Genomic DNA, 18,343 nt, shown 5'->3' with positions numbered 1-18,343 from the left:
AAAATTGAGAGATTTCACAACACAAATCCAAATAATCATAAATTCAGGTGAATCTGGCTACATCATGGAAACATTTGGCCAGAGCCATGGGTGTCAGGGTACGTGGGCTGCAGTCCACCTCAGTCCCCTACACCCTCATTCTCTTGTGCACCCCAGCTTTACCTGAGTCTGGGCCTTGAGGGCATTTCAGACCCCTGTCTTAGGGCATGACGGTCAAGCCACAAATAGTCCTGGCACATCAACTGGGGAACAGTCAGGAACACAGCAGGTCACTGGATAGAAAAAAACAATACAGGCATCTAAGCATAACACACCAAATGGGCAAATCATAATGAGATGCCACCTCACACCCATTAGGATGGCTGTAATGAAAAACAAAAAACAGAAGACAACAAGTGTTGGCGAGGGTGTAGAGAAACTGGAACCTTCGTACATTGTTGGTGGGAATGTAAAATGGTGAAGGCACAGTGGGAAAACAGTATGGCGGCTCCTCAAAAAATTGAAAATAGGACCTCAAATTTTTTAAATTAAAAATAGAACTATTGGGACTTCTGGCGGTCCAGTGGTTAAGACTCCACGCTTCCACTGTAGGGGGCATGGGTTCGATCTCTGGTCGGGGAACTAAGATCCCGCAAGGCGCGAGGCATGGCCAAAAAAACTAACAATAAAAATAAAAATAGAACTATGATGTGATCCAGCAAGTCTACTTCTGGGTATATAGAAGAATTGAAATCAGGGACTTAAACAGATATTTGCACACCCATGTTCTTAGCATTTTTCACAAAAGCCAAAAGGTGGAAACAACCCAAGTGTCCATCTGCAGGTGAACAGATAAATAAAATGTGTATATATACAATGGAATATTATTCAGCCTGAAAAAGCAAGAATATTCTGACACATGCTCCAACATGGATGACTCTCGAGGACATTGTGCTAAAGGGAAATCAGCCAGTTATAAAAAGGTAACTACTGTATGGCTCCACTTATATGAAGTCCCTAGTGTAGTCAAATTCCTAGAGACAGAAAGTAGGACGGTGGGTGACTGGGGCTGGACGAAGAGTCTGGGGAGTTGGTGTTTAATCGCTATAGGCTTTCAGTTTTGCAAGACCAAAGAGCTGGATGGCTGGTGGTGCTGGTTGCACAACAATGTGAATGTGCTTAAGGCCGATGAACTACACACTTAAACTTGGATAAGATGGTAAAGTTTACGTTATGTGTATTGGAGCACAACTGAAAATAATGCTAAATAATACTTTTTTTAAAAGACCAGGGGGCTTCCCTGGTGGCGCGGTGGCTAAGAATCCGCCTTCCAATGCAGGGGACACGGGTTCGAGCCCTGGTCCGGGAAGATCCCACATGCCGCGGAGCAATTAAGCCCGTGCGCCACAACTACTGAGCCTGCACTCTAGAGCCCGCAAGCCACAACTACTGAGCCCGCAAGCCACAACTACTGAAGCCCGTGCACCTAAAGCCTGTGCACCGCAACAACAGAGCCTGCACTCTAGAGCCCGCAAGCCACAACTACTGAGCCCGCAAGCCACAACTACTGAAGCCCGTGCACCTAAAGCCTGTGCACTGCAACAACAGAAGCCACTCAATAAGGAGACCACGCAACGCAACAAAGAGTAGCCCCCGCTCTCCCCAACTAGAGAAAGCCTGGGGGCAGCAACCAAGACCCAACGCAGCCAAACATAAATTTATTAAAACAAAACCAAAAACCCAGGGAATTCCCTCGTGGTCCAGTGGTTAGGGCTCCACGCTTCCACTGCATGGGGCACAGGTTTGATTCCTGGCCGGGGAACTAAGATCCCAAATGCCGCAAGGCGCAGCCAAAAAAACCACAAATGGGGACAATGAGGCATCTAGAAATAACAGCAGAAGAAGGGGTGGCATTACTGGAGCCCAGGAGCTGTGGGAGCCTGGGAGGAGACCCCTCCACGGCAGAGAGAGACGAGAGAGACTCCGTCCTCTCCCCTCCTCCGGGCCCCCCTCCTGCCAGCGCCCCCATGGGCTGAACCCAGCAGGACCTGGGAAACTGGGTTCTCTGCAGGAATGGGCCCAGGGGCAGGGGACCCAGAGTGTCAGGGCAGCAGGTGGGAAAGAGCGCAGACTGGGCCAGGCGGCCTGGGTTGAGCTGGGTGTTCTGGGACCCATCAGAGTCTCAGTTTCCCCAACTGAAAACGGGGCCGATGCTGATCCCTACCTCCTGGGCTCCACGGGTGGCCGGCGTGGTGGTGGAGAGAAGTGCCAGGAGCCGCAGGGACTGTTATCTCTTCTCTGTCCACAGGGTGGCACTTCCTTCCTTCCTTCCGCCTTTTGTCTTGGGAAGGTTCCAAAATGCCTCTGGGGGCGAAAGCTGAGCGGACCGCACAGGAAGCGTCCGGGGCCTGCAGGCAGGCGGTCGATAATTGGTTGATTGACTGACTCCATGCTCAGCCGTGTGGCAAATGGGACAAATGAGCTCGAATGGCTGGGCCTGTGGGAGGGGCCGGGAGGTGGCAGAGGGTGCTGTGAAGGGAGGGTGGGCAGGACTCAGGTGTCCCTGAGCAGAGGAAGTGCCTGGGAGAGGCTGGAGGTGATGGAACTTTCTGGTCCCTGGCCTGGGCAGTTTTCCATTAAGGGAGTGAGTAGTTGCTGAAATCCTCCCTCGGGCGTCCCCACCGTGGCATTGAGTACGACACAGACACGCAGGACTAGAGCCTCAGGAAAAATAAGAGCAAACACTTCTTGGGGATTAACTGTCTGCTCCCCTCGGTGGCTGCCCAAGGGGCGGGGAGGGAGGGCAGGCCCAGAGCCCATTTTACAGATGGGAAAGGGGAGGGTGGGGTCACCGGTCTCAGCTCCCGCAGCTCCTGGTGAGACCCAGACGTCCCTCCCACCAGCAGCCCGAGGGGTGGAGGGGGTGCGGCCTGGTGATCCTCTCTGGGCTCACAAGGGGTCCCCTAGGGAAGGGCGTGGATGTCACCCAGGTGAGATGCAGCGCAGCTAGCAGGCCACTTGGAGGTGGTCTGTAGGCGCAGCCTGCCCAAAGGGGTGGGGGGCAGACTGGAGCTTCGGAGCTGCCATCCCCAAGGACAGGGTGTGGGCAGGCGTGACCCTGGCTCCCCCTCTCCAAGGGCTCAATGGCTCTGGCCAGGACTGGCTGGGTGGTGGGAAGAAGCTGCTCCCCCAAGCCTGACACCCCAATTCATGTCCTCTGCTGCCTCCCCCTCCTGCCCCCACCGGCATCTGAAACCACAGCTGCCTGTGGTGAGTCAGGCTGGAGCCTGCGGGGCTGAGCCCAGGTCTGGGGGAGGGAAGGGGGGAGGCAGGGAGGGGGAGCCCTGTCCCTGACGCCGGCCCCTCCCCCACAGTGGGGGTCAGCACCCCTTCCTCTCCCCCAGGAAGTGAATCCCCTCCACGATGAAGGGGTAAGAGAGCGGCTGAGAGGTGGAGTTTGAGCGAACACTGGTCACATCACCCACCCCACTGAGTGGAGTGGGATGGGGGGGGGATAGCCCCCAGGACTCCTGGGTCCCATCCAGCCTCCCCTCCAGGCAGCTCAGGTTTCAGCACTGATTCCTGCCCTTGGTGGAGGGGCTCCACCCTCCCGGCACAGCTGCTCTGCTCACCCCGGAGGCCTCCTCTCCCACGCTGTGCCTGGGATGGAGGTGGGGAGCTTGGGGGTTCATAGCGAGACCAGCCCCCTAGTCGGCTGGGCCTCTGCACCATGACCTGTGTCAAGAGGCCAATGTCAGGCTCCCCTTTCCAAGCCCCAACTCTGGGGCCCCCCTGGAATCTGCAAATCCTCCCCATGCCTCACTGTGGACTGCAGGCCTGGCATGATCCAGCCCCACGGCCTCATGTTCCCTCCATGCTGGCCTCTTTGCTGTCCCTGAACACCCATCTTTGCACTTGCTGTTCCCTCTGCCTGGCTCACTGTCTCCACACCTTTATCCCCAGAGGGCTCAGGTCTATCTGGGCTCAAACGGCTCTTCCTCCCTGGGGCCTCCTGCAGGCTCTGTCTCCATAATCTGTGACACCTTCCACGAATAGCCTGCCGTCTCTGTGCCTCAGTTTCACCACCCGTAGGGCACTGGGAGCCAGCACACGGCACCTGCTCGTGGCCTCCACTGGAGTGTGGCTCCCTGAAGGGGGGGCCGGCAGGTCACAGATGCCCAGTGCACACTTCTGAGACAGTCGGGGAGCCGCCAGGAGGTCCTGGAGCCTCCCCGAGGATGGTCCATGCACTGCCGTGTCTGTGCTGATGCCCTGTGACCAGTCCTCCCGGCCTCTCACCAGCCTCGGCCCACCAAGCTTGCCGGAGGTCCAGTGTGAGGGGTTTGGCTATTTTCCCCAGAAACACCAATTATAAGACAGGTTGGCCAGGTGTGTGGATGTCTGACCGGCAACCACTGATCACTAAGCATCTAGAACTTTACCCTGCTCCGTCGCCCAGCAGGGCTCCACCCAGTACAGGCCTGAGTTCCAGTCCTTGGTCTCTTTCTACCTGGGTGACGTCGGACAAGGGGCAGATGCCTTGGAGGCCATTTCTCATCTGAAAAGCCAAGATGCTCCTCCATGGACCCCAGGGCCCCACTGCCGAGTTCAGCCTCCCAGGGTGTCACTGTCCTGTGACTTCGGGCAACCGACTGGACCAAGCTGTGCCTCGGATCCCCCACCTGTAAAACGGATACTCCTCACCGGCGTGGGACGGTGTTGGCCTGAGGGGTGCGAGGAACAGGCTGGGGGTGAGGGGTCAAGTCTCACCTCTGCAGGCGCAAGGCCTCGGTTCCCCACTCACTGCCTGGTCAGGGGAACTCCGATCCTGCATGCACTCCAACAGGCCCGGCCGAGAGAGCTGGTTGCTGGCTGCCCATGGGCCGGCTGTCAGAGGGAGAGCAGGCAGGGGCGGGAGTGGGTGTGCAGGCTGGAGGCCGCGGGCCGAGGCTGTCCGGGCGTCCAGCCAGCGCCGGGCAGTGAGTCAGGGCCCAGGCATGTGGAGGGCCAGGGCCTCTCGCGGCCCCTGTGAGCTCAGGCACCTCCCTGAATGCGCCCGCCGGGCCCCACTGGGCTGCGTTCCTCACGCACTTGCTCACTCCTTGGGCTGGTTGCGGGGGAGGCCTGAGGTGACGGGGCCCCTCTAAGCCTAGGTCCATGCTGCCTCCCTGGAGTCACCTTCTTCTTCTTGGGGAAACTGAGTTCTGGGCAGGCAATGCCTCCAGGGCCCCTCCCAGAACAAAGCGAGGCCACTGCTCAGGGGTTGGGGAGCAGGCCCATGGGGGGTTCAGGCCCTGGGCCCGGGGTACAGAGAAGCCTGCGTCTGTAACTGCACCCGCTCCTCAACACTGGCTTTCTCTCCCAGGGCCTCTGCACCTGCAAATCTGTTTGCACTAGAGAGCAGTATGCCTCTCTGCCCGCCCTGGGACCCTCAGCTAGGCCAGGTCTACTCAGGGCGGGGAGCACTCCTGCAGGGGAGCAGGTGGAGGCTGGCTGTGTCAGCAGGAACAGCCACCAAGGTGACAGCAGCTAGTAAGCTGACCTTGGCAGAAGACTGACGGGTTCCTGGCTGAGGCTGCAAGGCGGGGGGTGGCAGCCCTGAGTGTGCCTGCCCCCCCCACCGCAGGGTTTTTGCGACAGGGGTGTGCTCCTCCCATCTAGTGGGTGGAGGCCAGGGATGCTGCCAGATATCCTGTGATGTCCAGGACAGCCCCCACCAGAGACAGTGACCTAGCCCAAACATCGCGAAGGCTGAGGCAGGAAAACCCTGGTCTAGATCAAGTCTTTTGCCCTTTGGGGGCCAAGGGTACGAATAAAGGGCTCTGCTTCTTTTTCACATCATAAAAAACTCTGCCAGCCTTGAAAATGGAAACAGCCCAGGAGGGCTTATGTGAACATTTCCTTGAATATGTAAAGCCAGGCCCTCGGCCTCTGAAGTTCTTCTGGGAATCTTTCTTTGTGAGCCAGATGGACTGGGGCTGCTTACATTTCAGGGAGACTAACAACCCCTTTTTTGGGTCTATCTCCTGGAGCCCAACAGGCAGGATCCCTTGCTCTAAGGCCTCTGAGAGACACCGGAATGGACTATTTTTAGTGCCCACTTGATGTACTCAGGAGCTGCTAGAACTCACTGCTCCCTCAGCTTAGCATGTCCCTCTCTGATCAAGAAATACAAATTGTACTCACTGTAAATGGTACAGAGGTGCACAAAACCCAACACCCAGAGGCTCATGTAACTACCAAATCTACTGGCTTCAGGAAAAGCTGTATCCAAGAGGCACTTGATATTGAAGGGACCCTACTTCTCACTCTCTACCCTCACACAGGCAGGCAGGCTGGCCACAGGCTTCCCACTCTTAGTAGTACCTCAGTCACTGAGGATGGGGGTTAGGTGAAGAAATCAATTGGCTGGCCCAGGCCCTGGTTGCATGCTGAATCAGTTAGGGTTTATTTTGGCTGTTTGTGATAGAAAAACTAAAATAACAAAGGCACACATAATAGTTTAGCCCCTACCCGCAAGGAAGTCCAGCATTGATACCCAGCTACACCATCATCAGGGAACCAGGTTCCTATCATCCCTAGAGGATTGCACCCCTCCTTAAGTGTGGCAATACAGCTGCTAGGGCTCCAGCCTTCACACTCAAGTTCCAGAAAACAGAGCAGAGGGGGAAAGGGTATACTACCTTGCGTTTTAAGAAGTCACACACAACACTTCTTTTTACATTTCACTGTCCTGAACTTAACTGCAAGGGAAGCTGGGAAAAGCTGTGTTTTGACTGGGCAGCTAAAAGGATTTCCTTAAGGGGGGAGGGGAGAACAAATATCAGGGAGGCAAACGGTGGTCTCTGACACACAGCCCACCCTGGAGCCAGCGATGGGCCCCTATACAGCCTATAATGTAATCTCTTCATGACTGACTCATCCTTTCCAGTCCCAGCAAAAATGCCACCGCCATCCCCTGGGGCAGGCCCCCTCCCTGGCCAGGGTCCTGAAGCACTCTGGATGCTCTCTAGCTCGAGGGTGTCATCTGATCACTTTTGACTCCTCCACTGGCTCAAGGGATCCTTCATCTTGCCTTGGGTTCCCAGCACAGCTCGGACACACAGTGGCACTCAGAGAACGAACAGATAAAAAAGGGCCAAACCTGAATCACAGATGACGAAGACCTGGAATTTGTCATCGGATACTACGGTGTCATTTGTATGTGTTGTCACAGACGTGAAGTCACAGGCCTGGCACAGTTAAGTCCGTTTTCTTTGGTTACCTAGTCCAGCATTTGAGGCCAAAGTCAAGACGGGGGAACGGGGGAAGAAATCCAGTAAAGAACTCATTTACGTATAAACATTTAATTTTAAGCTGATCTCACCACTGAGGCACTGACCACCCACCACGGGCTGATTCCCACTGTGTGGGACTGTACGATGCAGTCCCAGAGGCTCCTGGCTACCACTCTGTGTCCACCAAGCTCCAGAGATAGTCGCTGATGAATTTCTTGGAGAGCTGGGTGCTGTCCAGATGGATGGGCTGAGCAACGCTGGGGCCATGATGGACTGAGGGTGCAGATGTAAGGGAAACCCAGGACACATGGCCCTCCCTCTCCCCCCACGACGAAAGGACACTGCCTTTAAATTGTTATTATTAAGATAATTGGAGACTGAAAGACATTTTCATGAACAGAAAGTTAAGATAATGAACTGTCTTTTTTTTAATTGTGGTAAAATACATATAACATTATATTTACCACCTTAAACATTTGAAAGTGCCCAGTTCAGTGGCATTAAGCACATTCATGTTGTTGTGCAACTATCATTACCATCTCCAGAACTCTTTTCATCTTGCAAAACCAAAGCTCTGTCTCCATTAAACACTGACTCCCCCTCCCATCATAATCCCCTTCCTACGTTCTATTTCCATGAATCTGACTCCTCTAGGGACCTCATGTAGGTGGCATCATACAGTACTTTTTTTTTTTGCGGTACGCGGGCCTCTCACTGTTGTGGCCTCTCCCGTTGCGGAGCACAGGCTCCGGACACGCAGGCTCGGTGGCCATGGCTCACGGGCCTAGCGGCTCCGCGGCATGTGGGATCTTCCCGGACCGGGGCACGAACCCGTGTCCCCTGCATCGGCAGGCGGACTCTCAACCACTGTGCCACCAGGGAAGCCCACAGTACTGACTTTTTGTGTCTGGTTTATTTCAACCAGCAGATTATGTTCCAGGTTCATCCATGTTGTAGCGTGTGCCAGAATGTCTTTCCTTTTTAAGGCTGAATAATATTCCACCGTATGGATGGACCACATTTTGTTTATCTGGTCATCTGCAGACGGACACTTGGGTTGCTCCCACCTTTTGGCTTTTGTGAACAGTGCTGCTGTGAACATGGATGTACAAACATCTGCTCAAGTCCCTGCTTTCAATGCCTTCGTGTGTATCCCCAGAAGTCGACCTGCTGGGTTATGTGTTTATTCTGGATTTTTTAGGACCGGCCATAGTGTCTGCACCGTTTAAGATTCCCACCAACAGTGCACAGGGTTCCACTTTCACCACAAAGGATACTGCCTTTGATCATCCCCGGCTCACATTCATAATCCCACTCAATTTTACTAATTCGGCGATAAAGTTGAGCCACATACCTGCGTGAGAAGACAGAAGGGGGGGGGGAGGGAGAGAGAGAGAGACAGAGAGAGAGAGAGAGAGAGAGAGAGAGAGAAGTTACTCCAGCGTCGACTCCAACAAAGAGCTGTGGGCTGCGTGCACGCACACATGCGCACTCACACCGCGTCTGTGGACCTACACGGCTGAAGGGATGGTGACTGTCGTGTCTTCGTCAACCTCCCTCTCTTGTCTTTCAAGATCAGTCTCGATCTCCTTGAGCTCCTCCAGCTCTCTGCTGAGCTGAGTACACAGGCAGTTAAGGACTCCTGGCTTTGGAGGGAGGGCTGCCCACGTGCTCACACCAACCTCGTCGGGCCCGGGGCTGCTGGCTCCAGGTGTGCTCTCTAGAGTGAACAAGGGCATCCTGGGTGAGGCTGGGGCCCGGCTGTCCTGCACACACAGGAAAGGATATAGGAGGCTGGCCTTCAGACGGGCGTCCTCCTCGCTGGCCCTCTGAAGCTCGGCTTCAAGCTGCTGCAACTCGGCGCCGCCCTGGTGTGCCTGCTCCTTCGCGTTGAGGAGGCTCTGGGCCACCTCCTTCTCCGCAGTGAGGACCTCTGCAGGGCAGGGAGAAGTCTGCGTTCCTCATCTCGGGCTCCCCAGGAGAGCCCCGGAGCAGAGGGCAGCCTCAATGCTCCCATCTATGGCCACGTTCCCACTTCGATCTCTAGCTCCCTGACCCATCGTTCTATTTGCAAATGCCCGCCTGAGAGTCCCACCTGGACCTGGCACACGTGCTTCCATTTCACCGAAATCACACTTGAATCCATCCAAAGTAGTAAAGCCTGGTCCTTGTTTGCACACCTAGTCTTAATTTATGACGTCACTCTCGACCCCATTGTCCAAGCAACAAGCCTGGGACTCACTTTCTGGATCCAGTTAGCCATCCCGTCTGGCAGGACCCCTTCTTCTGCGTGCTGGTCCTTCATGCCTCCAGGACCACCCCAAAAACCTCCCGGCCGTGTCCTGCTTTGGCCTCTCCCGTTGCCAATCCTTTCTGCTCTCTGCCTTCAGAGCAGCTGCGTCAGAGGCCAAATGTGAAGTCGCTCCCCTGATCAAAGACCTCCCGTGGCTCCCCAGAGTCTCCAGGATAACGTCCAGGTCTTTTTGGGCACCTTCGGCATCCCTGCCAACCTCCTCTCTCCCTGCTTTTTGCCCCACCATGTGCTTTTCCCTTTGCTCTGGCTGCAAAGATGCCTCATCATCGTGCAGACACGCCATGTTTTTTCAGTCCTGGGCCCCTGCCTGCCGGTCTTCCAGGGACCTGTACCCCTGTGTCCCTGCCCACTGGCGCATCATTCCCAGCATTAAGGCCTTCTGGATAACGCCTGACTCAGGCGGCTGGACACTCTCTTCTCCCTCCTAAGGCGAGACTGTGCTCCCAGGACAGCCCTTATCACACTGGACTATTTATTCCCAAGTCTCTCTTCTTCAAAGCACAGATTGCATCTTAAAATCACCGTACATCGCCAACACCTACTCAGAATAAACATATTTTGAACAAAACATCCAAAAAGATCAAAAACACCCTAAGAAGGTTACTGTGTTCCTTCCCACAGAGTCAGAGAAACCTGCCAACTCAGAGAAGGCACGGATGAAAATGCTTCTTAAAGGGCCAGCGTTTAAGTGTTTATAAACTTATATTAAGTTAATTTTTAATCAAAGCACCACATGTCTACGGTTGTGAAAATTTAAACACACACACACACACACATATAACCCTCTCTAAGCCTCTCCAACCCTCTGAAGCAGCCAGTTAAACTCTTCACTGTTTTCTCCGGCATCGACGTTCATATTTCTAAATAATTTGCTTATGCGGCTATTTCTTGATCTGTCTGTGTTAGACGGTGCCTGCTGACTTCCTGTTAGGAGAGCTGAGGGTCTGGCTCTCTTTTGCAGCCTTCCCGCCCCTTCTCCACTCACCCTCCTAACAACAACCAAGTCTCCTGGGATGATCTCTTCCCCATGGACGTTCATTATAAGCTGTCGTTACCCGAATGTGTGCTAAGTGCCACAGGTGACCACGGGGCCCCAACTCACTGAACTCTCACCACTCCCTGAGGGTGGCTGAACCCCTCCCCCGATTTGAGAGGCGATGAGCGGAAGCCCAAGGTCCAGTGGCTTGTCCACACACTTAGCTCTGAAGCTGGCATCTGAACTGGATCCTTTTGATCGAAACCCCAGCTCCCTAGAACACCGACTCTTGTCTCCCTGCCCCAAATCCCTCCGTTCTTCTGAAACCCAGGCAGGTTGGGTGATGCGGAGCTTCTCCTCAACCATCAGTGAAAGGGGAGTTAATGGAGCGGGAGGGGAGGAAAGAAAGGAGAGAGAAGGAAGGAGAAAAGAGCAGAAGACCCTGATCAGGACATCTGTTGTGCTTAGCCTAACATCCAAACTCCTCCCGGGGGCTCACAGGCTGGCAAGTCTGGCCCCTGATGACCTCATCTTCTACCTCTTTCTCTTGGGTCTCCAGCTCATTCTCACCTCATGACCTTTGCATTGACAGTCCCCTCTGCCAGGAACACTCTTCCCGGAGCCATCCCATGGCTAGCTGCCAGATCATTCAAGTCTCAACCCAAACGGCACCCCCTCATAAAGTGTAATTGTCAAAAGGCATTACAAATCCCTGGCACTGAAACCACAGTGGAAAACTAGATGACAGCCCCTCAGAAAAATTAAATATCAAATTACCATCTGATCCAGCATTTCCACTTCTGGGAAAATACAAAAAAGAATTGAAAGCAGGGACTCAAAGAGATTATTTGTACACTCATGCTCATAGCAGCATTATTCACAATAGCCAAGGGGTGGAAGTGTCCCAAGTGTCCAGTGACGGATGAATGGATAAACAAAATGTGGTGTATCCATACCATGGAATGCTGGAGATGATGGTGGTGATGGTCACACAACAATGTGAATGTACTTAATGCCACTGAACCGGACACTTGAAAATAGGTAAAATGGTAAATCTTAGGTTATGTCAATTTTACCACAATAAAAAAAAAGTTTGAAGCCTTTAAAACACAAAAACAAAAAAACCCTGATGCTGAGAAAAGCCGCAACAAGGGCAGCTCCTGTGCAAGCATCATCTCCATGAATCTCACTTTGATCCATCAAGGGGTGCTATCAGCAACCCCATTTCACAGATGAGGAAACTGAGGCTTGAGAGGGAAGCACTGGACTGGGACAAGAGGGTTCATGAGTTAACAGCTGAAATCCTTAGCCCATCACCTCCTGACAAATCCATTTTTCTTGTTTATCCTCTGCCTCACCCCACTAGAATATTAGCTCTACCCCCACCCCAGGGATTTTGTTTGCTTTGTTCCCGGCTGTCACCCCATGACTGGCACTATGCCTGGACCCAGCAGGTGCTCAGTAAGACATGGGAACAATCTCAGCAGGAAGATGCGGACTATTTATTATTACAACCATTTTATGGGAAACAGAGGCATTGCAAGGTTAAGTAAGTCACCTCAAATCTCACAGCTGGGAAGTGGCGGTGCTGGGATTCAAACCCGACGCTTTGACACCTGAGCCCCAATTCAAACCCTGAGTCCCAGCTCCTGCTCACAGCGCGTCAGACCTCCTACATTCACCACTAAACCCCTGGGAGGTGGCTGCTGTCCTGAAGCCCATTTCATGGGTGGGGAAACCGAGGCTCAGAGGGGACAATGCTCATCCGCCGGTCGCACGGGGAAATACGGTAGCGGATGGGGCGCCCAGAAGGGAGGAGGTTTGAGGCCGGCCTGGTCACCACCACCACCACTCGGGCCCGGCTGCCCGCCGCCCCCCGCCCCGGCCTTCACCTCGCAGCCGCTGTTCGGCACCGTCTTGCGTCTCCAGCAGCCGCTCCACCACCTGCTCGTGGCGCCTCAGCAGCCGCCGTTGCTGCGCCTCGGCGCGGTTGGCACCCAGCAGGCTCAGCAGCCCCTGGCTCACCTCCTCCATGTCGCGGAAGGCCGCCATGACTACACTAGGACCAATCCCGCGCAAATTTAACTGCCCGCTGGGCCCCGCCCCCTTCCCGGAGAGGCCCGTTTCCATTGGGTTTAGCCCACGTCAGTCATCAGCCAATGAGGGAGGCCGCGTCTAGTCGGACTAGTGCGCCTGCGCCGGCTCCTCTGTCAACCATTGGCGATGGCCAGTCTGCGTAGGGAGCGTGGGGGTGCCTCCGGCGTCCTGCCTGATGCGCCTGCGCAGGCTGGAAAGCGGCTGCAAGATCTTCAAGCTGTTTCTTTCCGGGTCCAGTGCCTGCTGCGAGCAACGCGCTGTTGTAGGGGCGAAGCCAAGAACTACTTCTCGTGGAGCTGAGGTTCAGCGGTGTGTGTGTGGGACACTCACAATAAACATCATAAATAAGTAAATTCTATAAGAGGCTGCGTAGCAAAATGGAGTCTGCATCCAGATTTATTGCGTTTCAATCCCAGATTTTCCACTTACTAGCTGTGTTACCCCGAGCAAATTGCTTCATCCTTCTGTGCTTCACTTTCCTCCTCAGTTAAATGAGGATCATCATAGTGTCTACTTCAGAGTTGGTGTGAGAGTTGAATGAGGTCAGTGCCTGGTATTCAGTACGTGCTTTATAGGTGTTAAATAAAAAATACGTAGAAGGCTAGTGGGTGAGGTGTTTGATTCTCACCGAACACCATGCTGTGTGCGGGGTTACGGTTGAGGAAAGACAAACTGTTCACTTTTGTGACATGTCCCTCAAAGGAGGTGAAGAGGGCTTCCCTGGTGGCGCAGTGGTTGAGAGTCCGCCTGCCGATGCGGGGGACGCGGGTTCGTGCCCCGGTCCGGGAAGATCCCACATGCCGCGGAGCGCCTGGGCCCGTGAGCCATGGCCGCTGAGCCTGCGCGTCCGGAGCCTGTGCTCCGCAACGGGAGAGGCCACAACAGTGAGAGGCCCGCGTACCGCAAAAAAAAAAAAATGAGGTGAAAAAATAAGCGGGTCATGACAAGCATTTTCAACAAAATACAATGAAAAAAAAAATCAGTGCATTGTGTACAGAAAGCTAAGTATTGTTTTGGGAAACTCCCCCCATTTGTCTACTGGGTGTGGAAGATTGTATTTTCCAAAAAAATGGCTACAGAAATAGTTCCAATTTTGCCAGTCCCTATCAAGAGACAGACTCCAATTCTTCTCTTGAACTTGAGCAGGATTTGTGCAACAAACAGAATGTGGCAGGAGGGACGCCGTGTGAATTCCAAGTCTAAGTCAGAAACTAGAATACATCTTTTGCCTGGTGCTAGCTCGCTCTCTCCCTCTTTCTCAATTCCAGGATACTCTCTGTGAGCCCAGCTGCTATGTTGTGAGGAAGCCCAAGCCACGTGAGGAGTCTCCCAGATAAGGTCCCAGCTGAAACCAGCATCAACCACCAGAGAAGTGAGTGAACATTGAGATGATTCCGGCCCCCAGGCTTTGAGCCGTCCCAGCTGACACCAAGAGGAGGAGAGAGAGAACTGTCCCCATCAAGCCCGGCCCAAACTGTGAGCAACATCGATGCCTTTGTTTAAAGCTTTTGTTTAAAGCCAGTAAACTTGGGGGTAATTTGTGATGCAGCCATAACACCTGGATCACTGGGTCACATGTGAAATTTGTATCTTGCTGTGGGTTGTGTAAAAAACCATTGAAAGCCACAGCTGTAGTGGCAAGTCCTCACAGTAAGCAAAGAAACAGATGAACAGAATCATTTTAGCCAGGAACACCTGCTACAGGAATAAACCAGGGTCATAGGACAGAGTCACCAGAGTTGGGGCAGGGGAGGGAAGTGGCTTTAGGTTACGTGGTCAGGGATGGACTCCCTGAGAAGGGAACATATGAACTGGGACCCGAGTGATGAAAAGGAAACAAAAAGGAAACAAAGCACCAGGAGAGGAAAGAGTAAGTTCAAAGGTGTTAAGCAGGGAAGAGCTATGGAGTGGATTGGCTCCAGATCTTCCAGAATCAAGAGAACTTGCCAGCAAGACTGGATTCCATCCTTCTCTGAGGAAGAGAAAGGATACTTCTGGGTGTTTGGCCCAAACACCTGTTGGGTGGTGGGTAGTGGTGGTGGCACTGGTGGCCAAGGCGGGTAAGGGAGCAGGCTTGGAGGTGGAGGGCTGCGTGAAATGGAAAGCTTGGGGAAGTTCCCAGTGCCTGGAGGCTGACCACGTGGAGCTATCAAGAGGGTAGTTGCAGGGCTTCCCTGGCGGCCCAGTGGTTAAGACTCCGTGCTTCCACTTCAGGGGACGTGGGTTCAATCCCTGGTCAGGGAACTAAGATCTCACATGATCCACGGCGTGGCCAAAAAAAAAAAAAAAAAAAGAAAAGGTAGTTGCTTGGCCATGAGCCTGCGGAGACATTTGAGCTGCAGATAGAAATCCGGGCGTCGTCAGGGTGCAGCCAATATCAGATGACAGCTCTCCTGGGGGAGAGTACGGAGAGGACAAGGTCTGAGGACTAAGTTCTGAGACCCACCAATTGCAGACGTTGGACAAGAGAGGAGAAGCCGGCCAGATAGAGAAGGCACAGCCAGGGAGAGAGGAGAGAAACTGCAACAGAGGCGTCAAGATTTCCACTGACCATCCAGAATCTGACAGGTCCCCAAGCCCAAGCCTGGAGCCACCTTCCTCCTTAGAGCTTACTTTCATGGGATAATTTTTGCCAAGACCCCAGGGACTGCTCACGTTGTAATATTTTTACAGCGATCATGGAGCTGGGGACACCCTAAGACTAATATATTTATTTAGTCTTCCCCGGGTCACAGATTCCTTTGAAATCTAATGAGAGCAACGAGACAGGCTCTTCTTTGAAAAACGTACCCAACAGGCACACATTTTTGGATTTCAGGACCCCAGAAGGCCATCCCCAGATTTTCAGGTTAAGAAGCTCCACAGCCTTTATCTCATAGGGTGGCTAGCAGATGTATAAGTGATGACACCTTAGTTGTTTGCTGCAGAAATGTCGGTGTCCGGGCACGGAGCTGGGTCCCCAGAGTCAGCGCTTATGGCATCGCTCACCCTCCTGTTAGCTGAGCATTTGATGCTGAGATTGCTCTGTCACCATCAGCTACGTGACCTTTGGTGGTGGGGGCTGGCCTTCTCTGTGCCTAAAGGCGGGCACAGTGCTGAGTGAAATGAAGAAGAGATAAGACCATGGGTTCCGTTTCTGGCTCCGCAGTTCACCTATGACCGTGGCAAGTTCTTAACCTTTCTAAGTCATGGGCTAATGATAGCTCTCTTATCAGCTAGGAAAGGTTTTTCAAGAGTTAAGCCATTCCAGGTTGCACAACCAGAGCCTGAAATATATAAATGCTCCTGTCAAAAAGGCCACTCACCTCACTTCCAAAAAATAAAGAGAGAACCACTCACAGCCGTTAGGATGGCTACTATTAAAAAAAAAAATCAGAAAATAACAGTTGTTGGTGAGGACATGGAAAAACTGGTTGGTGGGAATGTAAATTGGTGCAACTGCCCCGGGAAAAACACTGGCTATTCCTCAAAATACTGAAAACAGAACTACTGTATGACCCAGCCATTGTACTTCTAGGTATATACCCCCCAGATTGAAAGCTGGGACTTGAAGATGTTTGTATAACCAGCATGATTGACAATAGCCAAAAGGTGGAAGCAACCAAGTGTCCACTGATGGATGAATGGATAAATAAAACGTGGTGCATGCAAACAGTGGAACAGTATTCAGTCTTTAAGTAAGGAAATTCTGCCACATGCTACAATGTGGATGAATCTTGAGTATATTATGCTAAGTGAAATAAGCCAGCCATAAAAAGACAAATACTGCACGATTCCACTTATATGAGGTCCCTAGAGTAGTTGAATTCAGAGACAGAAAATAGAATGGCAGTTGCCAGCGGCTGGGTGTGGGAGTGATGATGTCAGTGTTTCATGGGGACAGAGTTTCACTTTGGGAAGATGAAAAGAGTTCTGGAGATGGATGGTGGAGATCGTTGCACAACGATGTGAATGTACTTAATGGCACTGAACTGCACGGTTAAAAATAGTTTAGATGGTAAATGTTTTGTTATGTATATTTTGCCACAAAAATAGACACATATTTTTTTCAGACATATATTTTTTTCATGCACAATTTCTATTCTTTTTCTGTAATGTCTTTTTTAAAAATTTTTATTTATTTAATTTTGGCTGTGTTTGGTCTTCGTTGCTGTGTTCGGACTTTCTCTAGTTGTGGCGAGCGGGGGCTACTCTTCGTTGTGGTACGCGGGCTTCTCATTGTGGTGGCTTCTTTTGTTGTGGAGCACGGGCTCTAGGCGTGAGGGCTTCAGTAGTTGTGGCTCGCGGGCTTAGTAGTTGTGGCTCACGGGCTCTAGAGCACAGGCTCAGTAGTTGTGGTGCATGGGCTTAGTTGCTCCGTGGCATGTGGGATCTTCCCGGACCAGGGCTCGAACCCGTGTCCCCTGCATTGGCAGGCGGATTCTTAACCACCGTGCCACCAGGGAAGTCCCTGTAATATCTTTATTGAAGTATAATTACTTTACAATTTTGTATTAGTTTCTACAACAAAGTGAATCAGCTATATGTATACATATATCCCCATATCCCCTCCCTCTTGAGCCTCCCTCCCACCCTCCCTATCCCACCCCTCTAGGTGGACACAAAGCACTGAGCTGATCTCCCTGTGCTATGCAGCTGCTTCCCACTAGCCATCCATTTTACATTTGGTAGTGTATATATGTCAATGCTACTCTCTCACTTCATCCCAGCTTCCCCTTCCCCCACTGTGTCCTCAAGTCCGTTCCCTATGTCGGCATCTTTATTCCTCCCCTGCCACTAGGTTCATCAGTACCAGTTTTTTAGATTCCATATATGTGTGTTAGCATATGGTATTTGTTTTCCTCTTTCTCTCTTACTTCGCTCTGTATGACGGACTCTAGGTCCATCCACCTCATTACAAATAACTCAATTTCATTCCTTTTTGTAGACATATATTTTTAAAAAGCAAAGCAAGACACTGGGTTTGGAGGGTGGGGAATGGGGTCTTAAGCATGAGCTGAACAAGGTAACAAAGACGATGAAATAAATGGTCCTGGGTGATTGCTTGTGAGAAACAATTTTTTTTTAATTTAATTTAATTTATTTATATTTTGGCCACGCCATGTGGCTTGTGGGATCTTAGTTCCCTGAACAGGGATGGAACCCGGGCCATGGCAGTGAAAGCACCGAGTCCTAACCACTGGACCACCAGGGAGCGTCCGAACAATTTTTTTCTTTTTAATTTCCAAAAGGCCCCTTCTTGGCTCACAGACCCTTCTGGAAAACTGACAAGATCAGTGGACCTTCCACTTAGAAATATACAACTTTGAGTAAAATTTCTGGGACTTCCTATAACCTCTGAAAACCACCCGTTATCTCCTGGTTGAACAGTCCAGAGGAAAAACAGAGGAAGTGAGAATCAGGAGAGCAATCATCCATCATCAGTCATCCTTGGGGGAGAGAGAGGAGTGGCCTAGGGCGTTGCTGAGGATGCTCCGCTTCCTTTCGTGGAGCTGGTGACTCATAGATGTTCACTTTTCAAAAAGCCATGGAGCTGTACACTTTTGTACACGACTTGTACGCAAATGGTATACGCCACCTCAATAAAAAATAAAACAGCAAAACAAAGTATTTTAATATCCAACCTATAGGAAAAAGGTTTGGGCTTCCCTGGTGGCGCAGTGGTTGAGAGTCTGCCTGCCAATGCAGGGGACATGGGTT

General features: G+C 52.2%; 1 protein-coding gene and 1 long non-coding RNA gene across 3 annotated transcripts; both read right to left on the bottom strand.

Moving 5' to 3' along the window:
- Positions 1-172: 172 nt before the first annotated feature.
- On the bottom strand, positions 173-4,868 carry LOC309820040. Its single transcript, XR_014296481.1, has 3 exons — positions 4,750-4,868; positions 2,204-2,387; positions 173-272 (listed from the first exon to the last, which is right to left on the bottom strand). It is a non-coding gene; the product is annotated as an uncharacterized lncRNA (long non-coding RNA).
- Positions 4,869-7,357: 2,489 nt separating this feature from the next.
- SPC24 (SPC24 component of NDC80 kinetochore complex) lies at positions 7,358-12,598 on the bottom strand (the record flags this gene model as incomplete). 2 transcript variants are annotated; one of them, XM_082651394.1, is made up of 5 exons in its annotated part: positions 7,358-7,529; positions 8,534-8,610; positions 8,772-8,864; positions 9,033-9,189; positions 12,439-12,598. In XM_082651394.1, the coding sequence occupies 5 exons, from the start codon at positions 12,596-12,598 to the stop codon at positions 7,423-7,425; spliced, it is 594 nt and encodes a 197-aa protein (XP_082507520.1). In that variant the 3' UTR covers positions 7,358-7,422. The 2 variants fall into 2 exon arrangements, with proteins under 2 accessions (XP_082507520.1, XP_082507519.1); XM_082651393.1 differs by having other exon boundaries at positions 8,772-8,872; positions 9,041-9,189.
- Between the last annotated feature and the right edge of the window lie 5,745 nt (positions 12,599-18,343).

This window comes from Grampus griseus (assembly GCF_964374135.1).
Source record: "Grampus griseus genome assembly, chromosome: 3".
Classification (NCBI taxonomy): Eukaryota; Metazoa; Chordata; class Mammalia; order Artiodactyla; family Delphinidae; genus Grampus; species Grampus griseus.
This window is presented reverse-complemented; position numbering and strand designations above follow the sequence as displayed.